Source organism: Lithobates pipiens, unplaced genomic scaffold (genome assembly GCF_037356315.1).
Source record: "Lithobates pipiens isolate NorthernLeopardFrog02 unplaced genomic scaffold, aLitPip1_a1.2 Scaffold_23, whole genome shotgun sequence".
NCBI lineage: Eukaryota > Metazoa > Chordata > Amphibia > Anura > Ranidae > Lithobates > Lithobates pipiens.
This window is the reverse complement of record NW_027507785.1, coordinates 272,983,456-273,000,944: the sequence shown is the minus strand read 5'-3', so window position 1 is coordinate 273,000,944 and position 17,489 is coordinate 272,983,456. Positions and strand designations below refer to the sequence as shown.

The following is a 17,489-nucleotide window of genomic DNA, read 5'->3' as shown; positions in this document are numbered from 1 at the left end:
TCAAATTTACTGACTGCACCTTCCTAGCTGAAATCCATTGCACAACTCCATCTTTAGCTCAAATCCACTGCCAATTGCTTGACACGCTTAAGTTTAGTTCAAGAACAGTAACCTTTTTGTGTCCGACAATTATGAACACAACATAAAATGAGTTTGGAAAAGCATATAAGGTTATAACTTACCTGCACAGCCAAATGCCAGGTGATAGCGAGAAGAAGGACTAAATTTGACACAGCATACATTGGCTTTGGCTTCAATACTAGCAACAGAATTATCCAAGTTGGTAGACCACAGCTTTACTGTATTAGAAGAGAAGAGAAAAAAATAAAATAAAACTGAAATGTAAAGACTTCCGATCGTAAACTGGTAAAAAAATAAATCATCAAAAAGGGAGAAGACATCCAGAAGAAAGTGTTAAGATTTGTGTTAATTTTAGTAAATCCAGTACATTACACATTACAAAGTACATAAAAGAGCCAACAATCATCACAAATGAATGGGAATGCTACCGTTGCTCTTTGAAACTTTTGGTCAGTGTCTATTAACCCCTTTTCAGTCAAGACACCCTTTAAATGTATTCACAATCACGAGGCACCCCATTCTAAAATGCAAAAGACCAAAATAGAGATTAGAGGGGATTTATTCATTCAAAGCAAACACACTTTTGCACACCACTACTGACTAGTATTCAAAGGTTTCTCCTCTGCCTGTTTCTCTCTTTCACTCAGCTAAATCCCAGTGCTGAAAGAGTGGGGCAGGGGAGGGTCACACAAGCATGCTGCGCAGGCGCTTGACATCCTCCTTATCAATGATGACGCAATTAGTTGTTAGGGTGCCGGTGGCTAGAAGGCTGTAATGAGGCACAATGAACACCTGGCTTGATCCACAATTTTTGATAAATTTTTAGGCATTTTGTCAAGGTACCCCTAAAGAAACCTGAAGGCACTTCAGTGTGTCTGGGCACTCCGGTTAAAGTAGGATGCTTTAGATAGAATGCAATTTTTTGTAACTGGTCTAATTATTAGTTTTTATATGCAATGTATCAATCTGTTAAAAAAGCTCCAAAACTGACATTTATCTAATATATTTGCATTAAAACACAGATGCATTTAAAATACTATCAAGCGGCCCATTTGGGCAGAGTGATCGATTGGTGTAGACATACAGAACTCAAACTTTGGGCAGGCTTAGAACAACAGTTCAGCCACGCGCCCCTGCGTAGAGCACCTTGGTGCTATGCAGTACTTCCAGCCCCTCTTAAAACGCACCCCACTATAGGTCCCACGCTGCAAATTGCCTCTAGGATCTGTCGGAACTCCAAACACTCCTCGATGCATTCACCACTGTTTACTATACTAGAGGGTTAAATAGGTTAATTTGTTTTTGTGTTTTTTTTTTTTTTGTTGGTTTGTCTGTCGCTTGAGTTAGTTTTTGATTATTTAACAAAGGGAATAAAGGGGGGGGAAAAAAAAGGAAGGGGGGATTAGAGAGACTACGAGGCAAGAAAGTAAGAAAGGAGGTACTAGTGACAGTCATCTAGGGGTGAAGATTAGGTTGATAAGAAGGAGATCTGTTCAAGATATGAGGGGTATATGCGGAGAGATGAAAATTAAGGTATATATCCAGGTGCAAAAGGTGAAAGAGTAAAATTGGCCTAAATGTAATAAAAACCGAAAAATACAGTGTATGTACTAGATGCAAAGCTGTGTATTAATGTACTATCCGCCTCCTTTTAATAATCTGAAAGAAAAAAAAAAAAAAAAGCTCCAAAACTGACATTTATCTAATATTTGCATTAAAACCAAGGACTGAACTTTGCCTTCTTTGATCACTTGCTGCAGCCATAATCCTGGTACAGTATTTTTATAGCTAGTGTGAATCAATTTACAGTGCATGGAAGGGCCCTCCCCAACACACTGCTACCCACAGTGGTTCCCAGGCCTTGTTTTTCCAGTACATTTAAAAGATGCTCGATTGGATTGAGATCTGCAGAATCTGGAGGCCAAGTCAACACCTCTACCACACTGTGGTGTTCCTCAAACCATTTGTGAACCATTTTTGCAGTGCGTTCTTCATGTATGACTCATGTACCACTAAGTATATCTGACAGGACCAAGAGGTACAGCTTATGGTTAAAATAAAACCTATAATAACCATTTAAAGCATAAATTCTGCTTCAGCGACTATGCCTCTAATATTTATTATGAGAATTAAAATGTGGGTTTGAAGGGGGCGTGGCCTGCAGCGGCATGGAGTAGGACGCTCTTTCTGTGAGCTCCGGCTGCCCCTTATCCGTTCTTTTATCCTTGCGGACCCCATCGGATCCTTCACCCGGTGAACAGCACTATCTCCACCGGGAGCACCGTGTGCCCGAATGTCGCCGCCGAAAAAGTCCCAGGGAGCCCTCGCGAAGCTGGGAAGGTTCCGTGCTGATGCTCCGGACCTCGTGGAGGAAGATGGCGTCGCTCCGGGCCCGGCTGCTGACAATCCTCCTTCGGGCGATACAGCGCGCATCCTTGAGGCTGTAACCCTCTGCCGCACTTCCCTCACCTCCAGGATCGAGGAGGTGAAGGTCGACATCTCCCTCATTCGCCAGGACCTGCATAAGCTGCGCGAGAGGGTCGGGGAGACGGAGCGCAGGCTGGGCCAGGTGGAGGATGACACCCCCCCCTCCAAATATCCACCGAAAGAATGCAGCACCAGTTATCCGCTGTCCTGGCTAAGCAGGATGAGCTCGAGAACAGGATGAGACGCTCCAACCTTCGTTTTGTGGGGCTACCTGAGAAGGCAGAAGGCAATGACCCCCCAGCATTCCTAGAGCGTCTACTGATCGCCAACTTTGGTCGTGAGGCCTTCTCACTTACCTTTGCGGTCGAGCGTGCCCACCGCCTGGCCTCTAGACCCCCGCCTCCTGGTGCTCCACCACGCACTTTTATCGCGAAGATGCTTAATTACCGCGACCGGGACGCGGTTCTACGCCTCACCAGGGAGAAAGGTAACATCCCCTATGAAGATAAGCGTATCGCGGTGTTCCCAGACTTTTCTGCGGAGATCCAGAAAAAGAGGGCTCAATTCACGGAAGTCAAGCGACAGCTCCGCACCCGCCACCTGGTATACGCCATGATGTTCCCTGCACGACTCCGTGTAGTGCGGGATGGCAAAGCTCACTTTTTTGAGGATCCCACGGCTGCCCTTTCCTGGCTGGAACAACGCCCGGATGATGCCCCTGTTTGACTGATGGCCTCCGAGTGCCTTGGCCCTGTCTGCAATGTTTCCATATGAAGGCCGGCTTCACCCCATGCAGTGAGTAACTTTGCACTTCTGCTACCTTCCCCTGTTTTGCTGGCCCCCTCCCTTTCCTTGATCCCTGGTTGCCTCTTTCATGCTCCTGTGTGCCTCTGCTCAACATTTGCATGCCCATGCTTCAGTCGCATGTTCTCCCTTTTGTTTTGCTACACATGGGTCCCACCGTTCCCTAGACATTTTGGCAGCCGGGAAAATGGACACCGGTTTTGACTGAGACTTTTCCATGCCGTGTCCCCCTACCCGGCTGCACAGCACCGTTGACTCTTGTTCGCCCCTTCCCCCGTCTGGGAATGTGTCTGGCCGTTCTCGCCCTGCGGATCTGGATTTTCCTCCTGCAGCCCGAGATGGCCGGGCATGGCCCCTCATGTCACTCCAAGGTGTGTTTCCCTGGCCGGCCTCAGTACCCCTGTGGTTAGTGGACTACTGTGTGTTTTGCCTGCCTTGCCGGTCCAGTGTAGGCACTGTTCTGCTTTATTTTACCTGTTTTAGTTTCTGTTTAATGTTTATGCACCATGCTTTTTTTATGTTTGTATTCTCTAATTCATGTCAGCTAATTGTCCCTTTGCTTGCCCCCGCGCCCTCATTACTGCGGAGGTTGTCCCTGACCTTGGTATCTGCTGATCGGGCAGCCCCTGCGCAGGGTGGTGGTGGCGTGGCTGCCTTAGCTGCTTTCCCTCGCAGGGGCTCCTCGACGGGGGTCGCTGGGTCTTTGAGGCCACCATTTGTCTCCTTATTCCTGAACTGCACCTTCCAGTCGTTATGGCTTCCCTTAAGGTAGTCACGTGGAACGTGCGTGGCCTGCGGGAAAAATCAAAGAGGGTTGCGGTACTCTCCCATCTTAAACAGATGCGGGCTGACATCATGGTACTTACTGAGACACATATCACGGGTCAGTTACAGCTATCCCTTAAAAAACCTTGGGTGGGGTGGATGTACCATGCCCCCTTTACTAGTAATTCCAGCGGGGTAGCTGTCCTTGTAGCCAAGTCTGTTCAGTTCTGCCTTCACGATTTATGCTCTGACAGGCGGGGTCACTATTTATTTCTGCACATCACGGCAGGGGGTCTTGAATTTTTGCTATTAGCTTTTTACATTCCCCCACCCTTCCAGTTTGAGGTCCTCCAGCACGGTGTTAATTTTATGTTACGGCACCCCACGTTGCCGTCGCTATGGTTGGGTGACTTTAACTCCGTAGTGTCCCCTGCCTTGGACAGACTCACCCGCTCCCAAGCCCCCTCCTCTCCCCCGGATCGGACCAGGTTCGGCAATTTCTTAGCAGAGTTTGCTCTGACGGACGTCTGGAGGTATAAACACCCCTCTCGCAGGGAGTATTCCTGTTTCACGCCAGCGCGTGATGCAATGTCCAGGATAGACCTGATTCTGTGTTCCCCTACCCTGCTTCCGTGTCTTTTGGATGCAGGGATTGGGACTAGGGTCTTGTCTGATCATTCGCCGTGCTGGGCTCAGCTCCGCCTGCCCTCCGCACCGGCTTCCCGCTTGTGGAGGTTGAACCCGTTCTGGCTGACGGCTCTCCCTGATTTGGAGGCTGTCCAGAGGGAATGGGTTCATTATTTTCAGACAAATGCGGACTCTGCACCATTCGGGCTGGTTTGGGAGGCTTTTAAATTGCATGCCCGTATGTTTATGTCCACACGCATTAACCAGTTTAAGAAATCCTCGGGGCTCGCTATCCAGCAAGCTGAAAAGCTGCTGGTGGACCTGGAAGGCGCATTTTTGGCACATCCCACCCCCTCCAACTCCTCTAAGCTAAGGCTGCAGTCTAGGCTCACTGACCAGTTACACCTGGATAGAGCGGGGAGAAAGTTTTTTTTTTACCAAACAAAAAGTCTATGAATATGGGGAGAGGGCAGGGGGTCTGCTGGCTTACTTGGCTCGCCTGGATCACGGCCCCCCGGTTGTGGTCCAGCTCATATCTGCGGCGGGAATCACGCTGTCGGATCCACAGGAGGTAGCTCAGGAGTTTCGGCGCTTTTTTGCTGACCTGTACACTTCTGAGGCCTCCGGCTCCTTGGACGACTTGCGTGCCCTGCTGCAGACGGTGGATTTCCCTGTCCTCACCGACTCGCAGGTGGAGCTTTTGGAGGCTCCTATTACCGAGGACTGCATAGCGGAGGCTATAGCATGCTTGCCACCTTCTAAGGCCCCGGGGTCAGACGGCCTCCCCAGGGAGTTTTATAATCAGTTTCAGGAGACCCTACTCCCTAGGCTCCGCCAGCTGTACGATCACATTTTTGACACCGGTGTACTCCCCCGCTCCATGAGTGAGGCGCTGCTTGTCCTAATCCCTAAACCTGGCAAGGACCCTCTCTACCCTGACTCCTACCGCCCCATCTCGCTCCTACAGCTGGACGTGAAGATTTTGGCCAAAATTCTCGCCCTCAGACTTAATAAGGTGATACTCCATCTCATACACACTGATCAGACCGGCTTTATGCCCCGCAAAAACACGGCCTTCAACTTACGCAGACTGTTTATGAATCTACAAGCTTCCCATGACAATGTGGGTACTAGGGTGGTTGTTAGTCTGGATGCCGCAAAGGCGTTTGACTCGGTGGAGTGGGGGTATTTGTGGGAGTGCTTACACAGCTATGGCTTTGGCCCTAAATTTGTGCGCTGGATACAGCTTCTCTATCAGGCCCCCACTGCCCGAGTTCTCGTCAATGGTCAGATCTCTAGTCCCTTCCCCTTGAAACGGGGCACCCGCCAGGGATGCCCCATCTCACCCATGCTGTACGCGCTGGCGGTGGAGCCCTTGGCTCTGGCCATCAGAGCACACCCGGATATCCACGGTCTCCGCAAGGGCCAGCTGTCGGAGGTACTTAGCCTCTATGCGGATGACATGCTGCTATATCTGGAGGATGCCGGCCCCTCCTTGGCGGCGGTTTTGGAGGTGGTTGGTCGTTTTGGGGTTTTTCCGGGTCTTCGCATTAATTGGTCTAAATCACAAATTCTCCCTATCGACCTCGCCGCCCCCACGTGTACGCAGGCCTCATTGCCTCTCGAGCGCACGGACCGCATTAAGTACCTCGGCATTCATTGCTCTCGTTCCCTCACAGATTACATTAATCTCAACCTCGAGCCCCTTTTTCACCTGTTGAAACGGAAGACCCAGGTTTGGTCCAGGCTCCCTCTCGGGGTCATGGGCCGCTTGGGTCTTTTCAAAATGATTCTCCTCCCCAAACTCCTGTACGTTTTTTGGCATGCCCCAATCCGTATACCGTCGCGGCTATTCCGTGATATGGAATCGATCCTTAACTCCTTTGTTTGGGGCTCTTCCAGGCACAAGCTGGCCTGGCAGACCCTCAAATGTCCGGTCCGTCTTGGCGGCGCTGCGCTTCCCGACCTAGAGACGTATTACCTGGCCTCTCAACTCTCTCATTTTTACTACCTGAACATGCATGACAAGCTGAGGTACTCCCTCCTGGTATGCACCTCGGTGGCGGACATCATTGCGCACCCCTTTCAAATCCTTTTTTGCAAGCATAGAGCTAGCCCTGTTACGAACTGCCAGCGTGCCATGATTGCGCACCACTGCCGAGTGTGGGGTGTGGCGCGGTCTAGGTCCGGGGCACCCCCCCTGCATGCACATACGCCTCTCTGGGATAACCTTGATATCCCAGAGCTGCTGGGAATCCCGGATTATAAACTGTGGATATGTAAAGGGGTTATCTATGTCTCTCACTTCTACATACCTCAGGGTATTAAGACATTCCAGGCACTTAAAGACGAGTTTGGCCTCCCGAATCAGGTGTTTTTCCGTTACCTTCAGGTCCGCCACGCCCTGCAGGCTCAATTTGGGAATTCGCCTCCGATCCTGGAGTGTACCCCCTTGGCGGGCCTGGTTTTTGGCAATGACTCTTATAAGCTTACGTCCACTATTTATGCACACCTCCTTACTCCTCGGGTTACGGCCCACGCATATAGTCTCAAACCTAAATGGGAGGTTGATGTTGGCCCGATGGAGGACGAACAGTGGGGAGAGATACTATTGGTATCGGCGGAGGTGTCCCCTAAAATGTCGGACAGGTTGACGCACTTATACGTGCTTCACCGGGCCTACGTCACCCCTGGGCGGTTATCTAAGTACAGACAAGGATTTGACCCTGTATGTCCCCGTTGCGGCGATCGGGCCAGTACATTTTATCATCTCATTTGGTCTTGCCCCCCCATCCAGAGGTATTGGGCTCAGATAATACAGTTCCTACATGACCATATGGGGTCCCCCCTCACGCTCTGCCCACGACAATGTATACTCGGTCTCCTTCCCCTTCAAGATGAAAGTAAATATCTTAGAATATTCTTACAGGAGACCCTCTTTGCTGCCAGGATGCAGATAGCCAGATTGTGGCTTAGACCTGATCCCCCAACGCTCCAACAGTGGATGAGAGCTGTTAACCAAACTCTACCCTATAAGAGACTCATTTATGCCAACCGAGGTTGCCCTATGAAATTCCATAAGATTTGGGATGAGTGGATGAATAGTCCTCATTGCTGCACGGGATAAACGTTGTGTGTAGTTGGTGGCAATAATCCCCCTTGATAAATTCGCCTTGAGACTCTGTTATATGTATATGTGTATTACCTGTGGTCATGCTACTATGTACACTGTATTTTCTAGTCAATCCTGCTTGACATGGACTGTGTTCTTTTTCATGGTGCTTGGCGCTTGTTGCGCCTTCCCCCCCCCCCTTTTTTTTTTTTGTTTGAGTATTGCTCTGTAGTCTTTTTTTTTTATGTATGCTCAATAAACTTTACTCTGGTTAAAAAAATGTGGGTTTGAAATCGTGCGAGTGCAGCTGCACTCGCACGATTTCAATTCCGCCTTCAGCGTGAACGATGGCGCATTGTCAAAGCTTAATTGGACAAGCAAAAGTTAGAAGCTGATCAGTTAATGTGTACAGGTGAACATGATTGTGTGCGCCAGTTTTAGTAAATCTCCCCCCCAGGGTAACAAAGTGTTACAATGTATTAGGCTCCATTCACACCTGATCGCGGGAAGAATTGCAGATTTCAAACTGTAAAACGTAGGACGTGTTTGTGATGCAATTACTTCTTAATGGCACCCCAATTGTGTGTTGCAATTTTACAGTGAATTGTGCTGCAATCGAAACATGCGATGCTTGTTACTTAAAAATGAACTTGAGCTTCTTTTGGGCGACAGCGTCACGCCTTGCGATTAGCGGCACGTTTGGGGTAACATTAGAAGTTATGGCATTGCAAACGCGTCCTGTGCTTTGCAGTGATTTAAAAGCTGAGAAACCCTACTCTAGAGAACAAAGCAGTATATCAGTACACAAACACTTGCAGTTGGGCTTAATAACCATGAGTGGAAAGCATAAAAACCTGAACCCTACAGGAACTACAAACTTGAGTAGCAGATTTGATAAACATAGTAGTTTAACTGTTAAAAAAAAAAAAAAAAATGATGCCCGACATTTACTGATCACCGATTGGAGAATCCTAGTAACAGAGTTCCCCAACGAAGTCTGTGTCAGGGAAATCCACTTCCTCGCTATACCACAATAGAATAGCGCTGTCATACTTCTAGGTTTGCTGCTGGCAGCTGATCTCCAACTTCCTATTCCAAGTCATGAGTAAATACACAGTGTTTGGAATTATGATAATTTAATTCATATAATGACAGAATACAGAGATCTATAACGAACCACAGATGTCAAACTACTTTCACCAGTCAATACTGTTTAATGTCAGGAATGTGATTAACATTCTGGCGGCATCCACACACCTTTACCTCTCAGAAGTAATAGACACGAGAGCGGAGCTCTGTTACTGAGGCAATAGATAACACTAGACAGTAAGGTAATAGAAACGTTACGGAGGGATACCTCCCATCTCTCCAGATTTACTTAACTAAACAATGAGCAAGTCAGCCGTGTGGCAGGGCACAGCTACCCGAAGAAATATGCAATAAGTGATAAGACAATACGTTTTTACATTAAAGTAGAGCCTTCATTTGAACTGGAAAGATCATTAATACTAAAGCCAGATTACAATTTACAGCTGTAAAATTCTCACTGTATTTTCACAAAACATGAAACACTATTGCAAACCTATTACATTAAATTACTTATGACCAGTCAGGACCAATCAGAAGGTGATTGTTGGGAGACTGCTTACCAACATTTTTTAGCCAATAAAGCATGCTTTGAGCAAGTCAAAGAGCTGTCTTTTTAAAAAAAAAACATGTCACACTTACCTGCTCTGTGCAATAGTTTTGCACAGAGCACCACCTCCAATCCTCCTATTTTGAAGTCCCCCCCCCCCCCTCCCATGTGCCACCATAGCAAAACGCTGCCTATGGGGGCAATTGTGTGGGCTCGATCCTGAGCCGGGCTCTGTGTATTCATTGTCACACAAAGCGTGGCTCTGCCCCACCCCTGCGCTCTTCACAGGCTGTGACTGGCGGCAGCAGCAGGAGCTAATGGTGCCGCTACTGCCTCCCATAACAAGTAAGGAGAGGGAGAGAACATCTGCTCTTGGGCATAGCGCTGGATTGACATTAAACTCAGGTAGGTATTTAGGAGGGGCTGAACACTGATTTTTTTTTTTTTACCTTAATGCAGAGAACGCATTATGGTAAATATCCTTCTGCCTCTAGAACCACTTTAAAGAAGCTACTGTACATGTATTACCCAGAATTTATATCAAAGCCCAAAGGTGACACTACAAAAGACAATATCACATGATCCAAACAATTCCAATTCTGCTAGAAATACTTAGGGGTATTACATATATTAGTGGATGCAGGGAAGGCTGGTGTCTGCATCGTTAAGGTTTAGGTGTTCAACGTATCTGCTACTAAAGCCACTGGCCAAAACATAGGTTTGGTTTTGGATGGAGTACATAAGGGTTAGAGTGCTAAAGTCTTAAATGCCATCTGTATCCTCATCAAGGTTTCCCTTCTGTTTGGACACTTATCTCTGGACAAAAAGTCAAAATACTTCTCCTTAATGGGGACAATAAGAGAAACAAATGTTTTAATTTATTTTATTTGCCTTCTATAGCCCTACAACCCCAGTAAAATAATTCCCTCATCCCCTCTCCCTTACTGCTTACCAGTTAGAGGTCACTGCCTCTACCAACCCAAGATGGGAAAGTCACTTGTAAATCCTTATCCAACATTCATTGAGCATAGAATTTTACAGAGCAACATGGATGAGTATTAACTTGCTGGGTGGGGGGTGTGGAGATGCGACCCCATGTCACAGGTGCATATGAGCAGGCTGTTTTGGTGGCAAAAGGGGCACCTAATAATTATTATATGGGTGGTCATAAAGTTATGGCCAATTTATATAAGTCTATGTGAATGCAAACGCAGCTTGAGGCATGTCAGGTGGTGGTCAGCTGGAGGTCAAATGCATCTGCCAATCAATTTTGACTTGACACTTACCCAAATGTTATACAGTATGCATTACATGTGTTAGTGACAAATACATGTCATCAACTTTTTGCAGTAAGTATATTTAATTGTAATATGAATGACAGATTTTCCAATATTACACAACAGATGCACACTGTCTAACTGTGCTAACACTCGTTAAAAAATTGTCAATAATATGCTGCAAGTGAGGAATGCACACATATGTACCACTCTATTTGCTATGCTGTTTTTCAGAGCTTGTACCGGAACAAATGTGCAGTGTATGTGTGTGTGTGTGTCACGTTTATTAGATTAAAATAAAACTGATTTCAAAACACAATAAGTCATTACAGCTTACTTGTCGGCAATGAAAAAAAAAATTGTTTAAGACTGCAAAGCACTTTGTATTTGATTAAATCTTGCACAATCAAATGGACTCCTCGTTTTATAATATTTATGCACTGTGTGAAGTATGAGACTTTGTGATTATGAAGCATGTATAATTACCCCTCGGAGAAGGCTGGCACTTGCAGAGACACATTTTCGCTTGTGTATTTGCCGGCATCATACATCTACTTAAGTACACGGCAATAATAAATGTTAAAGTATTTGATTTACATCTTAAGGCTCATAGATGCATCCTTGGGGCTGCTGGAGGTACATTAAGGAGAGGCAGCGACAAAGATGCTTTACAGCCTCTTTCATTATTTCTATGGATTAGAGGAAAAATATTGGGTTTCTCTAATATTCGTGCATTTACCCTTTGGATCAGAGACCTAAAGTGAGACACTGACAATTAATCAGAAAATTATTTTCAGCAGGATTTCTTCCAAGCTTTCCAAAATCTAAATTAGCCTGAATAGCCGGGCATCCCATTTCATTGCAGATTGTAAATGTGATTCAGTATGTGGCATTAATTTGCCTCTCCCAACTAGATGTCATGGCTTATCTCACAAAGATAACGGTAACACACTGTTTAAACTCAGGAACGACATTCTTATATCTGCAATGCAGCGTCAATTAATCTCTGTCACACTATTCTCAGTGTGTGTGTGTTGCCATCATAGCTGGCGTGTTATTATACCAGGACTGTTATATATGTAGAGAGGATACAAGGCCAAATAAAAATAGTAAATAGGCCCTATTTTTAAAGGTGTTATTCACATCACTTCCAACTATGTCTCTACACAAATGAAGAGAGATGGAAGGGTGCATGTATGAAAAGTGTTTGAAATTAGTGGAGCTTAGTGTTAAAGTTCAAAACAAAAAAAATACTGCACAGCTCCAAGCTCTCTGCACAATCCTCAGGTCCATCACTACACCAGGTGCTGGTCCCGAAGAGCCTGTTCCGCTTAGCCTGATAACGTAGAAAATGAAGCCGTACTCTGTAGATGTCACACCATGGGATCAATTCAAAGTAACACAGTCGGCCCCCTAAGCCATGCCCCTTTGACGGATTTCACCCCAACTAGGCTTATTCATTGGACATCTACAAAGTGTGGCTTCATTTTCTACATTGCTAGCAGCGTTCAGTCTTTGATGCTCACATACATTGATCATCTACAAAATATAGCACACTAAACCCTAGGACCCCAGACTAAACATTTTTTGCTATGGTTATTGACTACCATATTTATTATTTTGTAAATTATATTGGGTATCACTTTTTTTGTAGGGAGGGGTTGCATTTTTTTAGTTAATTTTTTACCATCTCGTCTGGTTACATTCTTCTGCCCCCACCAAGTTGGCCGATTTGGCATCCGCAGTGAGGATCAATTTGGACGGCTCTTTGCGTGACCCGTGAGTGTTGGCTATGACCTCCTGTCGACATTATGGATGTTCAACTTTTTTTTTTTATGTCTTGATGGCTCTGTTTTAAGTAGTTGGTGCTCCACCACACTAGTGATGTTCTTTCAACATATGTTAGACCCCTGAAGAAAGAAATTCATTTCTTAAACACGTTGGGTGATTCCTGTTTGATTGGTCCAAGAGACTATTGTGTCGTCAACAGGCATTGTGCAATACCATCTCAGCACCTACTGATGGAATTTTGGTGTGAAATTTTGTTTGCAGCAGCTTTCTGTTTTTATTAATGCAATAGCATTTTACTGTTCACATAAAGCTTGTATAATTCTTTTATATTTGATTGTTCTATACAATTATGTGTTTAATATGGCTGTAAAAGACCCGTTTTTTTTTTCTCGTGCATACACTAAATTGTATTGGGTAGCTTCCAGCATAGATATCGGCAGAATCTGCGGATATTTACGCCACTTCCTGCGGGTCTGCAGGGAAACACACGGATCCCAGAGACAGCGGGGACCGTCCTTATTGCGCAGCACGACTCGCCTTTGTGTGCAATAGTGAAGAAACAATCACAGCCCACCTGTACCATGTGATTAGCTGTGACTAATCACAATAAACACTGAATGAGTAGTTTTAATTTAGCGCAAAAGGTTTATTATAGCTGTAAAAGTCTAAGCAATCAGTGTGTGTACTACAGTAACATTGTATTGAGCTTGTCATAGTATGTCAAAACAATAAATAAAAATGACACACACTATATTATATATAATCTATCTATCTATCTATATATATATACACATACATATACATACACACACACACATATACATTAAATGTAAAGAAATATTTATACATACTGTCCTGTCAGTGTCCCTGATCACCACCACACCAGTCCTATGACTTGCGACAGAAATGTTATATTTTCAATTTTCCAAAAAATTGTGACAAAAAAAAATACAACTTAAAAAAAACTGGCCATGCCTCTTACTAAATAACCTTGGATGGTCTAGTTTACTGTTCCTAACAAACACAGAAAAAATGTTTTTTTTTTTTTTTTTTAACAAAACTTCCTGTTTTTTGTTTCATTTATCTTGCAAAAAAAAAAAAATCATTGGTGATTAAATACCACCAAAATAAATTTGTTTGAAGCACATTATATAACTTTCATATGGATACAGGGTTGCATGACCGCACTATAGTCATTCAAAGTGTGACAGCGCTGGAAGCTGAAAATTGGCCGGAGGAGGAAGGGGGTGAAAGGGTCTGGTATTGAGGTGGATAAAGCGATAGTAAAGCTGGAACTCACCTTTGGGAACAGGTTACATGTACCTCCTGTTGTTAGGGTGGAACATGTAACATGTTCTCAGTGCTGCAGCCGCTGCCCAATACCCCCCTCATGACAGCAGTACAGGGAGGAGTTCCCTGTACTAGCCGTCACTTTTTGAAATCAGCGTGGCGGCGCAGGGCTTCACCTACACCGCTGTGTCATTCATTCACACAGCTCTGTGTTTGAATGAACTGCAAGCCCAACATCCTTTGCAGTGGTCAACTTGTAGTTCTCAATGAAATACCATGGTGCTGTGGAGCGCTGTGGTAGTTTATTGATTTTTACTGTTAGATTGTATCTGCTTGCACGTACAGGCACACAGATACACTGGCAGATCTGCAGCAGACCTGCATGGCACCAGCGTTATGCCGATTGCTGGTGCAAAGTTTTACAGGCTCCAAATAAAGATAATTAAATGCACATTTTTTTTTTTACCTGCAAAAAAAAGTGCATTTATTATTTTTTTCAAAAATGTGAACTTTTCCTTTAAGAACATGAACACGTGTCCCTGGGAGGTGCTGAATTTTTGTGCTTTGGAGTTATGGTGGAGATGGTGCACCTGTGATTGGCCAATGATGCCACTGCAAAAATGTGCTGGTTTACAAGATATTGTTATATCGTCAAGTACAAGAAGAGGAAGGCGAGTGTCTGTTGCTCTTTACCCACCATTAAGACTACTCTTGGGCACTGTAGCTAAAGCCCTGCATGCAGAAGTGCAAACTGAGTCTGCATGTCCACATTGCTGACTGTCAACACCAAGCACCACTGTGCATTGGCATTATGTGCTGGGCATCAGCGAGATTTCAGCGAACCTCAGTAATATAAACTGATGCTGGTGCGAAGAGGGGTTTCAGAATTTATTCAGTCAGCAATCATTGTCTAGAAGAGCAAAAACTTTTATAAACTTCAGGTTTCGGTGAGATTCTTTCAACACACGAATGTAATTCTGGATTCACGTTTATTACGAGTAGTGTAACATTTTATATTGCAATTTTATAGCTTCTGCTGATTAAATGCTATGAATAAGTCATTATGTGCTTAATGTTTTATAGTGTCATTTCAAAATAGAGCCTAGAATTTTGTGGATGACTAATAGACTTGAAGCCCCTTGGGGTATTTGACAGTTTAGACAACATCCTAGTCTTTTTTGTTTTTTGTAACGGTCATTGCTGCAGTTCTTACCAAAGAATGTTGAATGCCTTGTAAATTAAAAACATAGAAATAAAAATAGGGATATAGGAGTACACAAGAATTTTTAGAGAACGCCATCTTACTAATAAATAACCCCACTACTGCTGATCCCCCGCTGAGCAGGCGGATGACAGGTCTGTGTCCACTCTGCTGTGCAGAGCAGACAGTCCCAGTCCAGCTCTGCTCTATGGGGAAATTAGATGGAAACAGACCACCTGTTTCCATCCAACGGATGGAAAATAGGACCACCGTCCATCTGTCATTGGCGGAGAGGATCGGATGGCGGCGGGCGTCCGCTGACATCCGCCGCTCCCAAGAAGTAACTGGAGGGTTCGATCAGGTCCGCCTGAAAAACCTAAGAGGTGGACCTGATCGGACAGCCTGTGTGAAAGGGCCATAAGAAAGGAAAACCAATGCAGCCACCAAATCCTATGATCGGAAGCTGCAATAGATTACATTTTTGGCTTGCGGTTAAAAATAGTGGCTTTATTGGCCTTAATATCCCCCCCCCCAAAAAAAAAAGTATTTTCTTTTGGGCTCATTTACGCACAGGATAAGACTGCCGCTCCTCTAAAAAGCCATGCACAGATAGCTTTTCAGAGACCTTTTGACGGGCAGTAAGGAGACAATGTGTCGCTTACTCACCATCTGTTTTAACCCCCTAAACACCTCACTACCTTGAATGTGTTATGTTTGACGGAAGGTAGTGCCCACCAAACATGGCAGGTGGCTTAATCCCTGGAGTGGCTGTGAAGCATGGTGACTGTGGCATGTGTGCACCACCAACTGCTGCTGGATCAAGGGCCAGACAATAGAAGGTACTTTTTGATACATACTAATACTTTTTTTTTTTTTTTTTTTTTAAACAGAGTTTAGCTTCTCTTTAGGTTAAACAGGGACAGGCAGCAAATACCAGAAAGCTAGAGCAGGCTGCGACTTTCAGGATATGATCAAAATAGCTGGATGGCACAGGCCCCTTCAGATTGCTTAAACTAAAACACTTCATTAGTTAACCTGGCTGTGGCCTTTTGGCATATTTAAGGCACTTGCTACAGCTTTCCAAAAGACTTTGTAAAACATGTCAACCAGACCAACAGAACCGTCCTGTCGGGCAGAAAGCGCTGATGTTGATCTAAGAGGAAAGGCTGCCATGGAGATGTAATTGCGACCAATACAGTTGTGTCTCACCAATCAAAACCGATTAGCCAGACAAGGCTGGGATGGCAGATGCTAGCAGGAGAGATGCCTCTCAAGTAGAAACGTAACAGCTGTAATATGCACTACTGGCAGTAATGACTTCACTCCACATGCAAATAAAACCCTGGGCCGAAAAATGAAGTCCACTAGACAGAGTGGGTCAAAAGTCACCAGCTCAGTAAACAGAGCATTATTTAAACCTGCAGACAAAGGCATTTTGTTCCTTGAAAGCTTTGACAGATGCAATTAAAAGAAACAGCTTTTTAGGACAAGATTGAGGAAAAAAAAGACCTGTAATATACATGTGGTTATAAGTAAAAAAAAAAATAAAAAAAAATAAATAAAAAAAAAATAAAAAAAAACGTACAACTTTATCTGCTTCTAACCATTACGCATCTATTAAATGGCACAAAACTGCTTACTGGATCCTTAACTGTAGAATTGAGGTTTTTCACATAACATTTCACCTGTGTAAAAAGACAATGCTCCATCCACTGAAATATAGATTTTCTAAAAGCTGAATATATACAACTTCAACTGCTTTAGCTCTAGATTTACTGATCAAGCAGCTTTTGCTTCTGTCAACACCTTTGACTTTACTGTAAGAGGACCTTTCACTATAAATTGGCATTTCTTGATCCAGGACAAATTATACGTTGCTTTAGCAATCTATCACATAAATATAGCTTTGCTACTTTGGGCATTTTTGATAACCTAGCTCCTGATAATGTCAGAAAACAGGCTGATCAAAGTCCATCTGTCAATAAAATGAACCTGAGCTTACTCCGAGCCGTCTGTCACCAGGCATAAAAACATACTAATTAAATAAACTGACCCTGCAATACATTCTACCAAGCTAGTTTCAGTAAGAGACACACTCAAAAAGGCTCAGCTTAAAGCAGAACTTTACCCAGAACAGCTTAAATAATGTTCTTTAGCAAAGAACATGCATCCCACATTAATAATTATGCTACCAACATTAGTGTGTGCTGTAAATTGCCTGCAGCATTGTTTTTGTTTCTTCTTTGCGGAGGCTGCCATTGTGCTGAAGCCCAGAGCCCCAGAACAACAGTAAATCATTAAAAAAAACTAAACCCATCAATTTAACGGTTTCAAAAGACAGATACATTCCTGGAATGCTAGGATTGCGGTCACATTTGCTTGTATCCTCAACCAAACCATTAAATGGTCGGTGTCAAAACTGATCACATGTGCAGCAATATGGCAGTTGCAGATCATTCCGCTTGAAGGCTGTCAGCA

The 17,489-nt window shown here is 44.5% G+C and overlaps 1 protein-coding gene across 4 annotated transcripts in view; it reads right to left on the bottom strand.

Annotated features, from left to right (window-relative positions):
• COP1 (COP1 E3 ubiquitin ligase) overlaps positions 1–17,489 on the bottom strand; it is a 287,714-nt gene that overhangs the window by 90,572 nt on the left and 179,653 nt on the right. For all 4 annotated transcript variants that reach the window (XM_077453195.1, XM_077453196.1, XM_077453197.1 and 1 more), the window contains one exon: positions 183–299. In XM_077453195.1, coding sequence (XP_077309321.1) covers positions 183–299 — 117 coding nt within the window. The remainder of the gene's footprint in view (positions 1–182; positions 300–17,489) is intronic.